The sequence below is a fragment of the Siniperca chuatsi genome, linkage group LG7 (genome assembly GCF_020085105.1).
Source record: "Siniperca chuatsi isolate FFG_IHB_CAS linkage group LG7, ASM2008510v1, whole genome shotgun sequence".
NCBI lineage: Eukaryota > Metazoa > Chordata > Actinopteri > Centrarchiformes > Sinipercidae > Siniperca > Siniperca chuatsi.
Genome location: NC_058048.1, coordinates 5,297,988 through 5,316,585, shown reverse-complemented (window position 1 = coordinate 5,316,585; position 18,598 = coordinate 5,297,988). Strand labels below are relative to the sequence as shown.

Sequence of the window (18,598 nt, the reverse complement as noted above, 5' to 3'; positions counted from 1 at the left end):
TTAAACATTTTATATTATTTTATCATATTAACTGAATTTTATGTTTATATGCAGTGATGTTACTGTGTTCAACATGACTTTTAATTCTCCTACAATACTCTTTATAAAAATGTATTTTCTATATTCATGGTTGGTTGAGGCAAATATTGGAGGAGATCTCCTAATAGATCATGTTAAAGATTGTTTCTTTTAAGCATTCCAAGTATAGTTCCAGCACTCAAGTAGTCATTCTTGCTGGATTCTGCGAGCATCTGCATCAAAGTGTCATAAAATCATACTGCAGTATAACCATCTGTACCCTGAAACACATCCGGGCGCCTGACATGGTTCCAAAGCTGCTGCTATGAATGAAACAAAGTGTCACACACCGAGGAGGGAAACTGTCATTTATTACCATTCAGGGACGCATCTTTCTCTACATATACTAACACAAGAAAGATGACTCATTCTGTTCCATTTAATACTTCATATAGGTTCCTACAAAAAATTATTATGCTTTAATTGCCACAGATTATGAACAGTCCCGTGTTACATATAGTTGAGTGAACTGATTAGCTTAAATACTGGTGTATATAAGTCTGAGCGGGAATGAAACCTGCATATTTAGTCCAACCAAAACCTATAACACTATAATTAAAGACAAGTAAAGCCTTCTGAGATCCACACAAGCTCTGGTGCACTACTTTTAGCAGCAGATGATGACTCAAGCAGTGTATTTCAGAGTAGCAAGTATCTATTTAGTTTCACAGGTTGCCATTCAAACAGGATGTGCTGTATTGAAGCTGCCAGATGTCTAGCATTATGTGTTGAGTATTTAACTAAGCAAAGGAAAGATGGAGCTTTTCAATATATAACTTATCTCTATTTCAGCAGACAAGCCCTAATCTAACAGAAGAGTGTTACATTTTTTTTAAACAGGTCTTATTTGAGTTTATTACATTTCTGAGAGGTTGTGCAGTATTTCAACTCAATTTTCGGCTTCTCATTTGCTTCTTACAATATGAACAGACTGCATTGGTTTGAGGAGTACAGAGGGAGGTAATGGGTTATACTTGAATTTAAAGGAAAAATCCACCCTCAGTTACTCCTTAGGAGGTGTTTTGACTACTTCAATTAATGATTTCCTATATTTAAAAAAAAAAAAAGCCTTTTGACACCCCCCAATGACTCCTTTAAGCAACAGTTATATTTTTGAAAATATGCTTATTTGCTGTCTGGCAGTGAGTTAGGAGATTAATACCACTTTTATGTCTGTACGCTAAATATAAAGCTACAGCCAGCAGCCGGTTAGCTATCGAAGACTCCAGGAAGTGCGCCCGGCCAAGAAATAGTCCAGCACATAAAACCCTGTTAAATTGCAACCTGTCATATTAAACAAACAAGATATGACATGTTTATTAGTCAGCTTTAGAGATGCTGTTAGGCAGATTTTGTTACCTTTGGACAGAGCCAGGCTAGCTGTTTACCACTGTTTCTGGTCTTTATGCTAAGCTAACCGTCCCCTAGCTTCATATTTAGCGTACAGACATGAGAGTAGTATCAATCTTCTCATCTAATTCTCTGCAAGAAAGCATATAAGCCTATTTCACAAAATGTCAAAGTACAGCACTGCTTTAAATGTCATATTCATCTCTGGATTATGTATGAAGGTGATGAAAGCAATTAGAGTGATAGTGATGGTGGCAGCAAATCGACAGTTTACCAAAAAGTGAGTCACTTCTTATTCAAACTACAATCACAACATGTTCGGTGGTTGTAATGCATTCTGGTCTATTCAGGCTACTGCTGGTGGAATTATTATCTCTGCCTATATGATGATGTAAAACTGTTGAATGATAAATAAAAGGCGGCTCTAGAAGGCCTCACAGTATGATTCTGTGGGACTGACACCAAAACCTGATGTTTACTGTTAATGGTCCAGTCGGTCAGAGTAATGCAACAGTTGCAGTACAAAACAACAGAATGACCAAATAAAATCTATACAGTGCATTGCCAACAGGGGTGGAATTTTCCTTTAAAAAGGTCCTGAGAATATGTTTTCTCAATCAGCGTGTTACTATGAGCGATGAGGTTGTGTTTATACACAACGTTTTCTCCCAAAGTTAGAACAATTTTGAATATTTCACATGAGAAGTTTCTGTATTTTTTGGTTTTGTCTGAGTTCTTCTCATCTCACTGGTTTGAATGGGCGGGTCTCAGTTGGAAAAAAGTGATGTCACAAAATTTACCAATCAGAATTAGAATCAAAATGTGATGACAATTGGGGTTGTTTGTTTATTTTGCCAGGCCACTTACAATCAAATCTGATCAAAGCACACCCACACACTCTTGATGAGTTTTTGTTAAACTCTTAATAAATAATAACTAAGGATGTGTTTTCCTAACTTTAACTTTGATTGTTGTCATGAATCTTCAATGTTACAGAGAAATAATAAAAATCTAAAATCAAGTTTTCAGGGGCTTTATGGGCTGTAAAATGCCTTAGCCAATATTTTTGGCTTGTAGCAGGTTGGACAGTAAACAATAGACACAATAAAAAAAAATCAACACAATCTGGATAAATTAAACAGGGAAACAATACATTTACATCAAGACTTAAAATATTTTTCTTGGGCTTAATGTAAAACAAAGTTCCATCAAGTTCATTATTCCAGAAATCTAAGCACCACCACTTTCCTTGCAAACACATAAAGTCAATAAATAACATGCATACCAAAAAATCACCCATCCTGCAAACTATTACATATCACATGTTCTCACTTCAAACAAATCTCACACTGATCAGCACAGACACAATAACTCAGTACTTAATTTGGTGCCAGCACTGCACTGCTGCCTCTCTCCGTGCTGGTTGCTATGGCTGTGGTTCATGCTACGCTAACATTTAATCAGCACTACTGTGATAAAATGGGGCAACAGGTCCATGTATTGTAACTCTTTTCATCTAACCTGCTGTGTGTCATTGCCATATCTTCATAATGACTCCTTAGTCTTATTATTCCACACTTCCTAATATTCAAGTATAGCAGTTGTGTTATAAAATAAAACTGGAAAATGATTATAATAAGGAAGGAAATATTGTGGCATTTACATACTTGAGATGTTGATACTTTTGGAGGGTAAAAACACTGTTAAAAACAGGCCAAAGCACATTGAGCTGAGTTTTCTGTCAACAGTAGATGGACTGAGAGTGCAGAGAGTACAGCCCAGTGGAAACATATTGTTTCCAACCAGCCACTACATGTGAATTATTTTATTTTATTTTGTAGCTTGACAAATCAACTGTGTCCATAGCCATAACACTGGGCACGGTCAGGAATCCTCTACTATGCTATGTTGCTTGCTATAGGAAAAATCAATAGCACCAAACATCAATGCTCCTCTTATACAAGGTGAAGGCTGTATAATAAAATCAATACGTACTGTATATATTCCACATTATAATAATAATACCCTAAATAGCTATTTTTGGTGGAAGTATTTCTGTGCAGGATAGAGTGAAATGTAGAATACACTAATGTGGAGCAGATGAAACACTGATGTAGGCATAAATATTTCACTGAATAATGGGCAGTTTATAGGTGCATACACATGCACTAAACAGAGATCAGTGTCTGTTCAAGGAAAATTACTAATAATATTCTTGGAAAATGATAAATAAACTGTAAAGAGATACACTGATTAAGCATTTAAAGAACCATAAGACAAGATCATATGTAATTAATTAAAGAAACAATATAAGTTACATGAGAAAAAAATGGAGCATTGAAAAAACGGAATGCTAACCTCTAAAAAGCATAAAAATATAATAGAAAACAGCAAAAACTACTAAAATCACATAGCTATGTACGCAAAATCAGGGAATTTGGCAAAACCACACTGCTACCATATGCCTTTAAAATGACCACGAACACACAAGTTAATGACAAATTCCCAGTCTTATCTTGCTCCCTAGAATGTGCACAAATGAACTGAAATGATCTGGATAAGCGGGTATAGCTAATGGATGGATGGATGGATGGATGGATGAATGAATGAAAGTAATCAAACCTCATTTACATGATGTTTTAACAGATAAGTTATGCCTTCATACTGCTCCTATGCAGAATTTGCACTGAGAGATTGACTTTTGGGTACCCTGGTGTGTGTGTCACACAAAAAACCTTGAAAACCTTGAAGCCTGTAGGGGGCAGCACATAACATGACACAGCTGCTTTGTGGTAACCTGTGTGGGTATGTGTGAGTGTAACATCTGATCTTGGTCAGCGATAAAGGAAACATCAATCCATCCATCAATTTTCTGCCACTAATCCGGGGCCGGGTCGTGGTGGCAGCAGGCTAGCAAAGTTTTCCAGCTCCAACTGGGGGATCTTGAGGCGTTCCCAAGCCAGATGAGATATATTATCTCTCCAGTGTGTTCTGGGTCTACCCAGGGCTCCTACCAGTTGGATGTCCCCAGAAAACGTCCAAAGGAAGGCGCCCAGGAGGCATCCTGATCAGATGCCCGAACCACCTTTCGACACAAAGGATGTCTGAGCTCCTTACCCTATATCTAAGGGTGAGCCCAGCCACCCTAAGGAGGACACTCATTTTGGCCACTTGTATCCGTGATCTCATTCTTTCGGTTACTACCCAAAGCTCGTGATCATAAGTGAGGGGTGAAATGTAGATTGCCAGGTAACTTGAAAGCTTTACCTTCTGGCTCAGCTCTCTTCACCACAACGGTCCGGTACAACGCCTGCTTTACTGCTGACGCCGCACCAATCCGCCTGTCCATCTCACACTCCATTTTACCCTCACTCGTGAACAAGACCCCGAGATACCAGAACTCCTTTGATTGGGGCAGCAACTCACCGTTTTCTGGTAGAGAACCGTAGCCTCAGACTTGGAGGACCTGACTCATCATCGACCCCTACACATTCGACTGCAAACTGCCCGAGTACGTGTTCAAGGACACGTAGGAGGAGTCTGATGAAGCCAACAGAATCACATCATCTGCAAAGAGCAGAGAAGCAATTCTGAGGTCCCCAAACCGAATACTCTCCTCCCCCCAGCTGCGCCCTAAGATACTATTGCCCAACACCCACTGAAAACGTGTGTGACTTCCTGCCGATAATACTGACACAGCTCTCACTCTGGTTATGTAGGGACTGGATGGCTAGTAGCAACGGCCCCGGTACCCCATACTCCGGCAGTCACGGTCATAAGCCTTCTCCAAGTCCACAAAATACATTTAGAAAACACAGGATAAAAGAAACATCAACCTTCAAAAAGTCTTTACACTGTTAGATATCATCAATTTAGGATCATTGCACTACTGAAGCCATTTTATCATAAATTGGTGTAATTTTCCTTTTTGTACGACCGATTTTCTTTTAACCCGCCTCATCTATTTCCACTTTATTTAAAGTCCCCATCCAGCAAAAAATGTGTGTTTTGCTTATTGTTAGTTCACTTGAATTTTTGACCTTCACTGTGCAGAGTTTGACACTAGAAAACTGTTTTCACATTCATCTACTGAAGGAGGAAAGTTTCTCTGTGGTCACCTTAAATCTCAGTTTAGCATGTGTCTGTACAAGCATGATGACAACTAGTTTGGAAGCCAAATCCTGATGCAATATGCAACTTACCAAAGTGTGATGTGGAAACTTAAAGCCTGCAGGGCACATACACTGAGAATGGACTTTCAGTGAAGTAAGAAGATCTTGTGTCCAGCAGTTGAACTTTAGATTCTGGATTTTTTTTAATGAGGGAAAAGGAAATGTATTTATACCTTTCTAACTTGTTTGTGGAAAAACCATATCAGACACAAATTATTATTTTTATACGTATTAAAAAAGCTGGAGGGATCTTTTAGGAATTAAAATCTGCGTTTTCTTTGATAAATTTCACACTGATTGTTGATTGTCATTATGGCTCTAGAAAGAATCCCTTGCTTTTTGTTATTGGTATTTTGTCAAATGATCTGAATGTGATGTAGCATTTTCTAACTTTGACAATTATCCACAGAAATACAGAAAAAACCCCACCACCGAACAACAAAATGGACCCCGCTAGTTTCATCACCAACCCCTGCATTTAACTGTGTTTTAGGAAAGATGTTCCTTTAACAACAGCTGCTCCTCCTGATATTGTGCCCACTTAAAAAAAAAGTGCAGATGAACGCAGCTGTCCCTCTCCACTCTCACTACTAATCAGGGTAGCTTTTGCGACAAGTGGTCAAGCCAGTGGTGTTGGATGCTTGCCTATGCAGGTGCTATTACATGCGGTATACTAAGAGAAAGAGCCGCTTTGCTGGTACAGCAGTGCCCTCTCCTCTGCTTAAGCTGCTAGCTGACTGCGAGTTGCTCTCTCGGCCTGTTCTCCAGTGTGACAGATTTGTCCACTAACTCCAGTGGATGCCCCTCAAATAAAGCTGAAATAAATAAAGACAAAATTCTCTCCAGACTGGCTGCATTTCCAGCTAGAGCCTCTCAGCAGCCCACTGTAGTCCACCGTGCAGTCTTCATGATGGTGTTCACATCATTTTCTTTTTACTCTCTCCATTCCAAGTGGGCCACTGTTGCTGTTCCATATGCATTTCCCAGTTATTTTGTGATGTCAGTTTACCAATCAACAAATAATCCAATTAATCAATCAATCAATGAGTCACTCTAATTAGCCGGTAGGACACCAGCTGTTCACTTGGTCTTGGGCACCACCAGTATTTCATCACCGTCTTGGATGCTGTAGGAGTGGAGAGCCCGGGTGTTGTACCTCATTTCCTCTGGACCGAAGGCGCTGCACTTGTCGATGTAATACAGCCTCATGCTGTTGGTGGATAGCTGGACCACTGTTGTCAGCTGCTTCTTCAGCTCAGCTACTGTCTGGTCCAAACGGATGTTCAGCTGACACAAAGACAAACAGTTTCTAGAATGTAGGCATTAAACTGACACTCATTACACTCAGAAGAAGCACAAAAGTAAAATGCCAAAATCTGGAAGGTTTAAATTCTGCACATAGCGGCTCTAAGACATATGGCTGATAGCTATGCTTATACTGATGTTAAAACACAACATTACCCTGGCCATGAATTTGTGAAGTGCACACACACACATTTCATTTTAAATCTCTTCCAAGTCTTAGCATTGTCCATCTAAATGTGCATAGCTTTTTATCAAAAATTAAATTGTTTACACTGTTGGAATGTCCAAAAGGTGCGGACACTGGATCGCCTGAATACAGACATTGTGTCTTTTTGAGAGAAATTTTGTCTACAATTTTGACAGTGATGGTGGTGAATACAATGTCATGCAAACCTACAGGCATATTAGCCAAAGCCATGACAATAACAACCACGCTATAAAAAATTAAGCTGTCCTGTAATTCATAACACTACAGTTCTCTGATAAGATTTGTACAAATCTGATAGGATTAGGAGGACTAATATTTGTACTATCTGTTGAACTACTGTTTTTCTCTCACAAACAAAAATATCTGGCTTTTCAGCTGCTAAATGTTCCACTTTGTTCAACAGCTAGTTTCTAACTTTGTCTGTCTGTCGTTTGGTGCTGGGCAGATAGTGTACAGTGAGTTTTTTCTGAAAACAGCTGCCTGATGGTGAGAGCGGTGAGAGTGAACTAAAACAATGAAGTTGCCTGCAAAAAACCCACAACAATGAGCTGAAAGACACTAAAACGCTCTGTAGAGCTGAGGGGAACTGCAGAGTCGGGTGATAATTCTCTGTGGGTACGTCACCACGAGCGACACCTTTCACATTACACACAGTGATTCATTGTTCATATAAAAATATGGATTGGAGAAGTTTTAAAAGGGCTAATCAGATGTTCTTAGCCATTGCTGGTAAAGCGCTGTGAACCTTTAACATGGCCAGCAGGGCATCATCTAAAATCCGGCAAAAGATAGCATATATTCTAAACAGGTTAACTAGTGAGGGATACAATATTCAGTACATTTGAATTAAATAAATATACTCCGGACAGTGACCTTCACAGCAATGCTTTGTTTCCATGTTAATCATTGAAGAGGATAAATAACACCATGTGGATTCCCATGACGTGTTTGATCGGTTAGTCTTTCACAGTGGAAGGTTTCATAGAGCTTGCAGTACTCATTGTGAGCCACCGACTGTGCAGTACATAGGAAACTGAATATTTGTTTATTATAGGGTTAAAATGTTTCAAACAACAAGCGTCATGGTGTCTCCAAGCAAAGCATTTCACTATGATTGTACCTGTATGATTATATATGACAAATAAACTTGAACTTGAAAGTGAACACAGAAAGAGGGTGCTCATGACACATCTACGTAATTTCTATGGTTTGATCGTGCCATAACTCCAGAACTAAATACCTATTTAATTTTTTTTATAGTGTTACAGTTTTTTTTTTGTTGTTTTTTTTTTTTTTACATATCGTGAAAGTACAACTGGACAACTTCATCTGTTGAACAACTGAGAGCTGGATTGGTGCTGATACCAAGATTAAGGATGCCCTTGGTGTACCAATTAGTCAAAAGTAGGGAGCATAAGTGTCAAGGACACAGCACTCAGGCAGAAACAATCATTACATCTACAGAAGAGACACTCAACAGGATTGCAAGGTCAAGTATGAATGGAAGAGAGACAAAAGGAAGTAAGGTTACATGATATCACTTGAAGCCCTGCCTCTCAAGTTACTCTACATTTGTCTACTATTCAGAACAATACCTCATTACATGCTTAACACACCTGCTCCACTTTTTCCTCACAGTGAACCTCCACCTGGGCACGGCAGCGAGGTCGGAGGTCAATCTCAGCAAGTGGCTCCAGCTTCCCATACTTTGTTACCAGGGAATGGTATCTGAGGAGGGAAAGAGCAGGTTGTGCTGTCAGTCTTAACAGCACGCACACATACATGACACAAGCACTCATACTGTTGTAGTTAGAGTACAGACAATGAGTGCAGCGTACCTGTAAGGCAGCTCCTCCTCAGGGTAGTCTAAGTAGTAACGAATGAAGAACCTCTCTGCGTCCTCTCTCTCGCTATCAGTCACAACACTGCCATTTAGCATTGAAATTGAAGGGAGCCTAAGGGGAAGCACATACATACATACTGTATTATGCATTTGAGTAGCAGGTATTTGTGACACTGTGAATCTGAAAGCCAGATTATTGCCTTCTGTTGTTCAGATGCAAAACAAAACAAACTTTCTATCTACTGTAATGGAGGTCCATTCCCACTGATGGGACTCACTGTGCTATCATGAGGCTGCGTCGCTCTGCGTTGGTGTAGTTCTGCAGCAAGGGAATGCCCTGCAACCGCACCTCCTCCAACTTGGGGAAGAAGTTCAGCTTCTCAATGTCGTCCCATCGGTTGAGACCTGGCGACACACACAGACATGTGTGTGGTGTCTGCTGTAGATAGCTCTGTACTGTACAGTATGTTAAGTAATAGCAGACCAGCTTTATCCTGGAAGGGGAGAAATGAGAACTTATGCCAGCTTTAAGGTTGAATATGTCTAAACCTTGCAGGCCTGTTTAAAGGCCCTGAACACTTATTTTCTTAATCAACTTCTTACTATGAGTGATGGGTGCATATACAGTATGTACAAACTAATCAAACCACACCCACACAGTCCACTAATGATTAGTGATGAATTCCATGACCCAGGCATCCAAAATCACTTTGCCCTACAGAAGCCAAAATCCAGCATAGATAATTGTCGAATGTACAGTTGTTGTTGTTGGACTTGATGCATGACATGGCAGTATACTTACAGTAGTGAAAGTCCAAAACCTAGCCTGAGCACTGCTTCCCAGCCTAAATCGTCCCAAGTCTGTACACCGCAACCTAGACATTTGGCTGCCACATACTGTACGTACTGTATGTACTAGACCTATCCCACATTTGGCCCTTTGATACTGAAACACAGCCGAGTATCCTGACACTCGGCCCCGACGGAGCTGACTCAGCTGGCTACCTGGCTGGTGACATAAAATGAAATTTGTTTTCAGAGGTTCTGACTATGCTGGCCATAAAATAAAAAATAACACAAACTTTAGATGATTCGCTTTTCACCCGACACAGCTAGACGCTAGTTCCGGTCCTTCACCTGGCTGGCAACATCTAAAAAGGGCAAGGTGAGCAAGGTAAACAAGCATTGCTAAAATGTGAAACATTTGCTATACGTACGATATTCTATACACTACTACTGTCAAGAAATGCCACAAACCAATAATGAATGTATCCTACTAACAAGTAATGTGTGTGTATCCAAAGCCCGATATATCTCATTCCTCTGTGCCTTAGAGCGCCATTGTTGTCCAAAAACTATTAAAAACACATGAATGAGTCACACTGTTGCACTGAGACACATGTTCCTTCATTACCACGAACACACACACTGTAGTTTATTTTGACTTTATCCCACATACACCGTCCTGCTGCTGTAAATACTCACTAGTGCACCAAATGTGTATTAAGCCGCAGCTGAAAATAGTCCCCAACAAATGCACTTTTTACTTCAGTTAAAAACTACAATGGCGAGCAGCTTTAGGAAATTACTGAGCCTTTTAAAAAACTAAATCTTCAGTAGGAACTAATGGGTTTTGGGACTCAGAGACACAGTCAGGGTAGGAAAGTAATATCGAGCTATGGACTTACACGTTTTTGATTTTGGTCTTTTCATGGGATTTGTTGACGATAAAAAATAATCCTTGAAGTATGTCAAAATCTTAATCGTTCTCCCATCAGCATTCTTTGCTGCCTTATTATCTCTGAAATGCTCTCAGCCCATGTGCAGAATTTGTTTTTGTTTTAAGAAAAATAAGTCTTTATGGCTGAATCTGAGAGAAAACAATGTTTTTCTGTGCCTCAGGCCACGGAGATATGACGAAGTGGTGCGTTGAAGTCAATTTGAACAAGTCTTTGGATATTGTTTTTGTCCCATCTACTCTCAACAGAACTCTAAAAATAGATTCACCACTGATACTCCCCAAAATAGAAACAATCCCTGAGATAAAAGCTGGTGTGGAGAAGAATCTATTGTGATACTCCACAAATAACACAAAGCTTTTAGGAGACAGTCACATGTTTGCTTGTGCTAATTTTATCAGCTGTTATTGAGTCATTGCATACAGAAGCTGATACTGTCATTCTGGACGGACTGAAAATTAGAAGCAATTCTGCGTTTCCTCCTGGAATTAAACCATCATGGGACACTAAAACATCCCATTTAAATTGTTTAACATGTCTTACGCCAAACATACACACACACACACAACAAGCCAACACAGATCCACTGACCTGAGTTGTGCAGGTTGATGCTGCGTAGGTTTGGGAAGAGCCGTTGCAGGATATCCTTGTTGTCCTGAATGGAGGCCAAGTTGTTGTTGGCCATGACCAGAGTGTCCAGGCTGGGGAACATGGAGCCAAACTTGCGGACTTCGGCCCAGTCCTGGAGGCTGTTGTCGGTGATGTGAAGCAGGCGCAAGGTGGGGCAGGCCACACTGGAGGCACTCACACTACTGTACTCGTTAAGGCACAGGAACAACTCCTCCAGCCTGCAGGACAGCACAGGAGAAATATCAGAGGCAGATATGTCAAAACCTGGACAAACATGCATGGATAGATACCACTAGGGCTAAATAAGTTGTTTGTTTTTTGACTGACCCTTTAAGGACAGCAGCCCACTGTAGTAATGAATTAAGTGCCAGTGTCATTCAAGAATAGGCAGCCTTTTGTGTCAGCCAATTGCTAAACCAGCCAATGAAATAGTGCAGCGCCTACTCTTCAGTCTCAAAAGCACAGGATTGAAAACTGGTCGCCCTGCTCGGCTTCTGTGAGACGCCCCATAATCTCCTCACAAGCCTGCGGAAAAATGGAGGAGCAGTGATCAACTATTCTGCTTACTCAGGTATCTCCCTAGTGAGCAGCACCACGGTGTCCCAGGACACTTGAGTGTTGTTGAGGACGAGGCGTCGGACCCGGGAAAAGGCTTCAGCACACCGCGGCTCAAGGGTCATTCCGGCCAGGGGGTTGGAGCTCAGGTTCAGGAACTCCAGGTTGGGGATGTTGGACACGATTTTACTGATCTGAAAATGAGACAATGGTCTGTTTTTTAATTTTGTCCGCTATATAGTAAAAAGCTTTGAAACCACAAATTTAAACAGAAAACTAGAAGACTGGCCACAAGCCACAGATCTTTACTGGTCATTAGAATTTGTATCTCATTATCACAAATACACCACAGGATGACAGACAGCCTGCACAGGTTTGCCTTCTCTGTTTGGCACATTTACCTCGCAACCTTTACAGGATAAGGCTGGCAGTATTCTATGTTTTACTTATTGTCAACAAATTCCACAAAAAGACCAAAACCCATTGGTTCCTACTGAAGACATAAAGCTTTGAAAATGGCTCATTTTAAAAACAGGCTTAGTAATTTCCTAGAATAGCTGGGCACTGTAGTTTTTATTTTATGGTGTAGCTCACTGATGTGTTTTTAATAGTTTTTGGACAACAATGGCGCTCTAAGGCACAGAGGAATGAGATATATCAGGCTCTGAATACACACAATACTTGTTAGTTTGATACATTCATTGTTGGTTTGGGTCTTTTTACAGGATTTGTTGACAATAAGTCAAATATAGAATATCGCCAGCCTTATCCTTTAATGGAAATTATCTACTGTAATAAACCCAGAGACAGCACCTCATGCCAGTTCTGCAGCTTGTTGTGTGACAGGTCCAGCTCAATGACATGGGCACAGAAGGCAGCAATCTCAGCCTGTTCTCCTGCCCTGCGGATCCCACAGCTGTTCAACACCAGCATACTGGGCAGGTTCAGACGATCTGGAGGTGAGGTGGGAGAGGGTGGAAGTAAGACTTAATAAGGCTTAGTCAGACGGAGGGGACAGTTCACACAGAAAAAGGAGGGGTTATATTTGGGTAAAGGGGCCTTGAGATTAAACGTTATGAGTCAAAGTAAGCTGTGATTTGTTCAAACAAAGAAGTAATATATCAGCTAATAATTCAGTGTAATGGTTAAATGGAGAACTCTTACACTCTTATACGAACCAGTTTGTGAGGGCCAGTGCATTTTGTGATCAACTGTAATTCACAATTGTAAATTAATACAGTCATGTGCTGATGCTACAAACAAGAAGGAGATGAGAACCAAAAACTCCCGTCGGACCTCTAGGACAACAGCAAGTTCCCAGAATAAATGTTAACAACTGCTGCTCTTCTGCAGTTTTACTGATTAAAAGATAACACGCTTAACAAGGTTTAATACTGTGTCTTTGTTAAAAGCCCTGGTTCACTATAGTGTCTGTCTGTCCTTCCTCTAGTAAAACAACACAGGATGATTCTTGCATTTATGGGTTCAATTTTTCCACCACTGAAATGCCTCAAAAGACCAGAATGCAATGCAGCCACAAGACATGGGCTGAATTAAAAATGTCCGGACTTCCCCACCACTTGCAGACTCGTGGATTTAACAGGCATGTTCCCAGGTAGTCTGCGAGTGCCGGGCAAATCCACAATTCATCAAGTCCACAAGGGGCCTCAATCTGACCTCCTGTGGACTTCCAGAGAGTCCGCTTGGGGTGCAGACTTCACCAGACTTTGCTGGGAAGATTGCCCAGCTCATAGTAATATGGATGTAACAATGCAAAAGAAATGAATCATAATTTTATAATAATAATAGTAAGCAAAACAACCAGTCTACCTGCTACACACAATTTATAAGCCCTAATATTGAGTTTTATTTTGAAGACATTTTTTATGTAGGCCTAGTTAGGCCTTTTTGTGTGGAGTTTGCTTGTTCTCTCCGGTTTCCCCCAGTATCAAAACATGTTCGTAATTCTCCTGTCAGTGGCTAAGAACTGGAGTTGGTCCCCAGGTGCTGCGCAGTAGCTGCCCACTGCTCCTAATACTTAGGATGGGCGAATTTCACTATGCGTTGTGTCTGATTGTGTATGTGACAATAAACTTGATTTCATATTGCATAAATTGTGAATACCAGTACTGTTAAAAACCATTCAGAAAAATTCTTTGAAATAGGTTACAGGGTCAAGAGTTTTGATTCATCATAATAGAAAAGAGAGAGTTCTTCAGTCCCATCTAACAGTGCACTTCACCCCCTCTCGACCCAGCTCCCTCACAGACTTGAACACGGCACGGTTCATGTGACAAAAGTCTACCAGGGTTCAGTGCGCAAATTCAGAGGGTGCACATTTGAATTCAGCCATGCTGGGCACTGTAGTTTTTATGGGAAGTAATGGGTGAAAGTGGCCCTCTCTACCAGCATATAAATCAGCTACACGTAGCGAGCTTTGGCCCGTTCTGTGGAGGCATCTAGTGAGGTAAGTAATGAAAGTGACATACCCATATCTATCTGTTTAACAAAGCCAATCATTATTTCATTATTCACCTCCAACTCACCTTTCATAGGGGAGCCTTGGGGGCCGATGGTGGGTACCACCACCACCCCCATACCAGGCCCTCTGCGGTACGGAAAGTTCTCTGGGCTGTACTTTTCACTCATCACCTCCACAAAGGAACGACCCTCCATGTCCTCTGGTGGCTCCATGGCTCCGTCCCGCTGAACAGCCTCCCCCTCAGCTGGTCAGCAGAGTGGGAAAGAGACAGACATCCACAGTGATTAGCAGCCAGCTCGTACTAGCTTGCTACTATATACATCATACACGACTCAAGTCAGACTTCATACATAGCTGTGCCAATAATGACAGTGTATGGCAAAAAAAGGCTCATATAAAAGGAAAGATCCATTCCACGCTAAATCTCAATAATCAGCAGGGCACCGCACAGCGTTTTGGACCTCATGTTGCAGTTCATCAGCTGGTTTCACACAGCAGAACATTGGTCTAAAATGTCAAACACTAGTGTCCTGTTCATGACAAAGATCAGTCCATTCATTTCAGTAAATCACTTGCAGTTTTACTACAACTCTTCATTCCATCATGCAGCCATTAATAAAACATTCACCATATTTTGTAAATAAACCATTCCAAGTTTCTCAGTTCTAGCCTGTAGAGATCAGCCATCCATACAGAGACACATAAAGGACTGCATTTCTTTTTAAGTGAGGTACGAATGATAATGGGAGCAGGGAGGGACACAAGGAGGTGTCCTCAGCTCTATCAGCAAACCAAAGAGACACTGTCCCATTTAAATATCCCTGAATTTGCCCAGAGGAGAGAAACAAGAAAGCTTGTCTTTATGCTGACCTTTTAACTTTTGACCTAACTTAAAACCTCAGTTTCTATAATTAAAATGACGAGTATCTCTGTGTGTGTGTGTGTGTGTGTGTGTGTGTGTGTGTGTGTGTGTGTGTGTGTGTGTGTGTGTGTTTTAAAATGCTTGGTGGGCAGAGCCTCGCTGTGGAATCTGCTGCAGGGAAGCATAAATTATGTAGTGGTTTTGCTGAAATAAAAAACAAAAGGATCTTGTTTCAATATATTATTTGACAAAAATGGGCAGCAATAAATTGTGGTAATGTATGAAAGCATTTTGTTATGCTTTAGCTAATAAATCAAGTTAGCTAATAAATCAAAACCAGTTATTTTTATGTCTTACAGACATAAGACAAATAAAACACAATACTGCACGCGAGTGTTTGACCAGTTTGAGAGAAATCACACCTATTTCTAAACAGTTTCTGTAATCTCCAACTGTGTATGGTTATAGTTCAAAGGCTATGACAGAAAGCATCTTACCTGAAGAGACGTTTCCCTTGCTTTGACCAGTATCACTGATCACTGTCTTCTTCTGTGTTTGTACTGATGGCCTGTCAAAGAAATTAGTAGTAGCCTAATTCATTTTGTATCCACTGACAGATGTATCATTTTAAGTGCAACTCAAACTAATTAACATTTTCAATAACTTTTACACAAGACAAAGCTGTCTATTTGGAAGATGAAAGACAGGCCCTATTGCACTGTCAGTAGTGTCTTACTCCAGAGTGGCGGATAGGGCTGACAGATGTGTCCAGAAGAAAGGATCTTTGGTCAGTTGTCAGGATTTGCTCTGGACAGGCCAGAAAAGCGAGGACTTGGAGGGCGTTCACCACATGACACTGGAGAACAAACAAGGTCAAAGATCAGTTTCTGCCTTGTTATTCACGTGCCAATATCAATATAATCAAAAGAACATGGAAGCACATTCAGATTTCTTAGAAGTAGAGCAGAGTGCTACAGTGAGCAGCCAAACTGCCTTCACAGTGCAGATACAAACCAGACAGGAATTTCCCCACATGGGTTAAGGAAATAAAACACAATAATCTGTCAGTGACAATATGAATATACTCAAAGATGATTGTAGAGTAGTAAGGCACTTGAATAGTGAAGAAAATAAATTAATGGAGATAAAAGCGGTTCTGACTTGTTATGTTAAGTGTGAAGTCTGAGAACTTTCACAAATTGATGTATCTTTATTTTGCATCAGTAAATGTACACATCTAACAGTTCCTAAAACATGATGGCAATCGATTAAGCACGAAGTTCTAGTAAATTCGGCATACATCTTATAGACAAAGCAATAATTATTTGAACGACATTTCTAAAGACAAGAGAGGTTTCAGACAAACCGTTTATAAAAGTTGATATTTTACAGCAATATTGTGCTATCTAGTCTATTAGATTTATGCCGACCTGATATGTAGGCTCTTGGCGATTTGTAAAAGATCTTAAGTGGCATTGTCACGTTATACATCGGCCGATAAGGCACAGACACCTATAAAATGACAGAGTTTTTGAATGGAATTTGGCCTGTTCTGTTTTATGCGGAGTCCGCTATGCCGAATGCCCTTTAAAAACATCGTAATTTTCTTCTTCTTTGCTTATCTGTATGTACACATCTAATAGTTTGTAAAACAAGATGACCTGCGATTCAGCACGACATTCTTGTAAATTCGGCAGATCCCCTTTTAACAAAGCCATAGATATTTTGACAAAATGTCAACTTTTGAACGTGCTTTATTAGCTACAGCCCCTCTCCAAGTAACATCAATTTGGTGAAAAGTGGTCCTGGCAACAACAGGCAGACCGATTATAAAAGTTGATATTTTATTGTTGTAAATGATACTTTCTCTATGAGATCTGAGCCGAACTGATGTGTTTCGCTTGTGATTAGTAAAAGCTCTTACAGTGGTGTTGTTACGTTATACACAGGCTGACAAGGCAGAGACAACTAAAAATTTACAGATTATTTAATGGAGTTTGGCTTTCTCACTAAAAGCGTTTAGCTAACCCTGTACAGAGAATAACAACACATTTTCCCCGTTATATCCCCGGCTAAAGGAAACAATATTTCACTGGTGAATAATAAGGGCAAGCTGCCTGTTGTTGACAGCCGGGTAGCAGACAGTGTCCAGTCCAGACTCAGCATCAGTGAGTCTGACCCCAGCAGCAGCTCGATGGAGCCCGAGATGGATTACAGATGGCAACGATATAAATATACTATCGATAATCACTAGCTAATGACAATATGCTAAGAGAACGTCTCAAAAACGGATAAAATAGAAGGTCGTCGTTTTACATACCTTTAATATCTACTTTGAATTTCCCTTGTGATAAAAACAAACCAGCTGTCATGTTGCTCTTCCATACATGCCGGAAGTGACGTAGCTTGTAAACTGAAAACGAGTTTTTCTTTTTCTTTTAATGTATTAATAAAGTAGCAACATTTTTAGGTTTCACCATATGTAGTTTTTTTTCTTAGCCTATTTTTATGGGACGCTATCAAATTGTACAAAAACAAAACAAAAAACCGAGGTACCCCCTGAGAAGAAGGCCTATGATGTCATGGTGTTGCTGGTGTTCTACTGGTAATGATATTTGTCTTGTCCTGTTTCATATGTAACTTGCCTGCCACTGCAGATGTTGTCCTTATTATGTTGATAGCAGTGGTGGAAGAAGTACTCAGAACGCTTATTTAAGTAACAGTAGCAATACCACACCGTGAAAATGCACAACTGCAAAGACATGCATTCAAAACCTTACTTAAGTAAAAGTATGTAAGTATTAGCAGTAAAATGTACGTAAAGTATCAAAGTAAAAGTAGTCATTGTGCAGTAAAATGTTCCCTGTCAGTGTTTTGCCATTGTATGTGATTGTATTGTTTCTGGATTAATATTACTGCTGCATTAATGTGTATGTTGCATTTTGCTGCTGTAGATGTTTAAGGTTGAGCTAACTGTAACTACTTTATATACTGTTGGGTATCTTAATATATGCATCATATTCTATAAGATCATCATATGTTTGTAGCATCACTGTCCTGTGAGAACCGCGTATCTCTAAAAAAAAAGTGAGCTCAGCTTTGTGACGATGCATTTTCCAGCTAATCCAAGGGTTTATTTAAATTGTTTATTTATCTTAAGAAGTAGGAGAATTTTCTCAACCCATAAAGTAAACACTTCATCCTTCAGTTTATCAGAAAATTTTAAATTCAAAATCATCAAATTTGCAGATACATGGTTTTCACTGGATGTGAAGGGTATGACAAATTGCAATCTGAAAAGTAACTAGTAACTATAGCTGTCAGTCAAATGTTGTAAAAGTACAGTAAAAAGTACAATACTTCCCTCTGAGATG

At 40.1% G+C, this 18,598-nt stretch overlaps 1 protein-coding gene across 2 annotated transcripts; it reads right to left on the bottom strand.

The window, feature by feature from the left end:
• Nucleotides 1-372: 372 nt before the first annotated feature.
• Nucleotides 373-17,637, bottom strand: LOC122878696 (tubulin-specific chaperone cofactor E-like protein). 2 transcript variants are annotated; one of them, XM_044201852.1, is made up of 11 exons: nt 17,545-17,637; nt 15,961-16,080; nt 15,722-15,792; nt 14,427-14,606; nt 12,694-12,833; nt 11,893-12,074; nt 11,287-11,543; nt 9,235-9,361; nt 8,952-9,068; nt 8,730-8,841; nt 373-6,887 (listed from the first exon to the last, which is right to left on the bottom strand). In XM_044201852.1, exons 4-11 carry the CDS (start codon nt 14,572-14,574, stop codon nt 6,681-6,683), a joined length of 1,290 nt encoding a protein of 429 aa, XP_044057787.1. In that variant the 5' UTR covers nt 14,575-14,606; nt 15,722-15,792; nt 15,961-16,080; nt 17,545-17,637; the 3' UTR covers nt 373-6,680. The 2 variants fall into 2 exon arrangements, with proteins under 2 accessions (XP_044057787.1, XP_044057789.1); XM_044201854.1 differs by having other exon boundaries at nt 14,427-15,428; nt 17,545-17,582.
• Nucleotides 17,638-18,598: the final 961 nt, after the last annotated feature.